At 63.8% G+C, this 1,079-nt stretch overlaps 1 protein-coding gene across 1 annotated transcript in view; it reads right to left on the bottom strand.

The window, feature by feature from the left end:
• LOC103614975 (polypeptide N-acetylgalactosaminyltransferase 6-like) overlaps positions 1-1,079 on the bottom strand; it is a 7,183-nt gene that overhangs the window by 5,225 nt on the left and 879 nt on the right. The window contains exon 3 of the mRNA XM_017733389.1: positions 312-446. Coding sequence (XP_017588878.1) covers positions 312-446 — 135 coding nt within the window. The remainder of the gene's footprint in view (positions 1-311; positions 447-1,079) is intronic.

The following is a 1,079-nucleotide window of genomic DNA, read 5'->3' as shown; positions in this document are numbered from 1 at the left end:
CGGATCCATCGGAGAGGCAGGTGCCGGTCCCTGCATCCCATCCCATCCCATCCCATCCCATCCCATCCCGTCCCATCCCGTCCCGTCCCATCCCGTCCCGTCCCATCCCGTCCCATCCCATCCCCTGCTGCTCAGACCCTGCAGCCGGGTTTGGGTTCAGGGACACCTGAACCTTTGCCCCAAACCCAAGTGTATTTTTGGCTAAAGAAAATGAGTTTTATGAGGGAAACTCCCCCTCCCGTCTAATCCCTCTCTGGAGAGGGACAGGGAATGACAGGGTGAGGAGGTCGCATCCCTGTGCTTGAAGTGTCACCAGGACCAAGTTGTTTCTGAGGGAAGGGACAGCGGACATGCGTGACCAGAGGAACCCGGGATTTCCTGGCAGATGCAGCCAAGCCAGGAGCTGGAAATGGCCAAGTGAGAGCCGGGACCGCCGGAAAACCGTCCTGGGAAGGGGACCCGAGTCCAAGCCACGTCCAGCCACAGTGGGAGCCAAGTTCCCGGGCAATGAAGCCCCGCGGCACGGCGAGGTTGCTGCTCCTCGGGAACCCGCGGGCGGAAAGGGAGAATTTATCTGGGACAAGGGCGGAGTCGCTCCTCCCCAGCGCCCCGCCACTGAACCCCGCTTTAATTAGCTCGTGGTGCTCATTAACGAGGGTTGCAGCTGGCTGGGGGTGGAGGTTTGTGGGGCACCCGGTTTGTCCCCAGGGCTGGGTTGACAGCGGTGCTGGGGAAGGGAAAATCCCGGAGGTGCTCCGGGGTGGGTGTGCCCCCCCTCCCAGCCCCCCGCCACTGAACCCCGCTTTAATTAGCTCGGGGTGCTCATTAACGAGGGTTGCAGCTGGCTGGGGGTGGAGGTTTGTGGGGCACCCGGTTTGTCCCCAGGGCTGGGTTGACAGCGGTGCTGGGGAAGGGAAAATCCCGGAGGTGCTCCGGGGTGGGTGTGGAACGGGGAGCGGCTGTTGGGAGATCCCGGGATGTCGGGAGCCTGAGCCGCTTCTCCGAGTGGCTCAGAGCTGCTGCTTCCAGGCATGGAAAGGGGCCTGGCCTCCCCCGCATCCCGCCTGGGGCCCCCGCCC

This window comes from Corvus brachyrhynchos, unplaced genomic scaffold (genome assembly GCF_000691975.1).
Source record: "Corvus brachyrhynchos isolate BGI_N302 unplaced genomic scaffold, ASM69197v1 scaffold875, whole genome shotgun sequence".
Taxonomy (NCBI): Eukaryota; Metazoa; Chordata; class Aves; order Passeriformes; family Corvidae; genus Corvus; species Corvus brachyrhynchos.
This window is presented reverse-complemented; position numbering and strand designations above follow the sequence as displayed.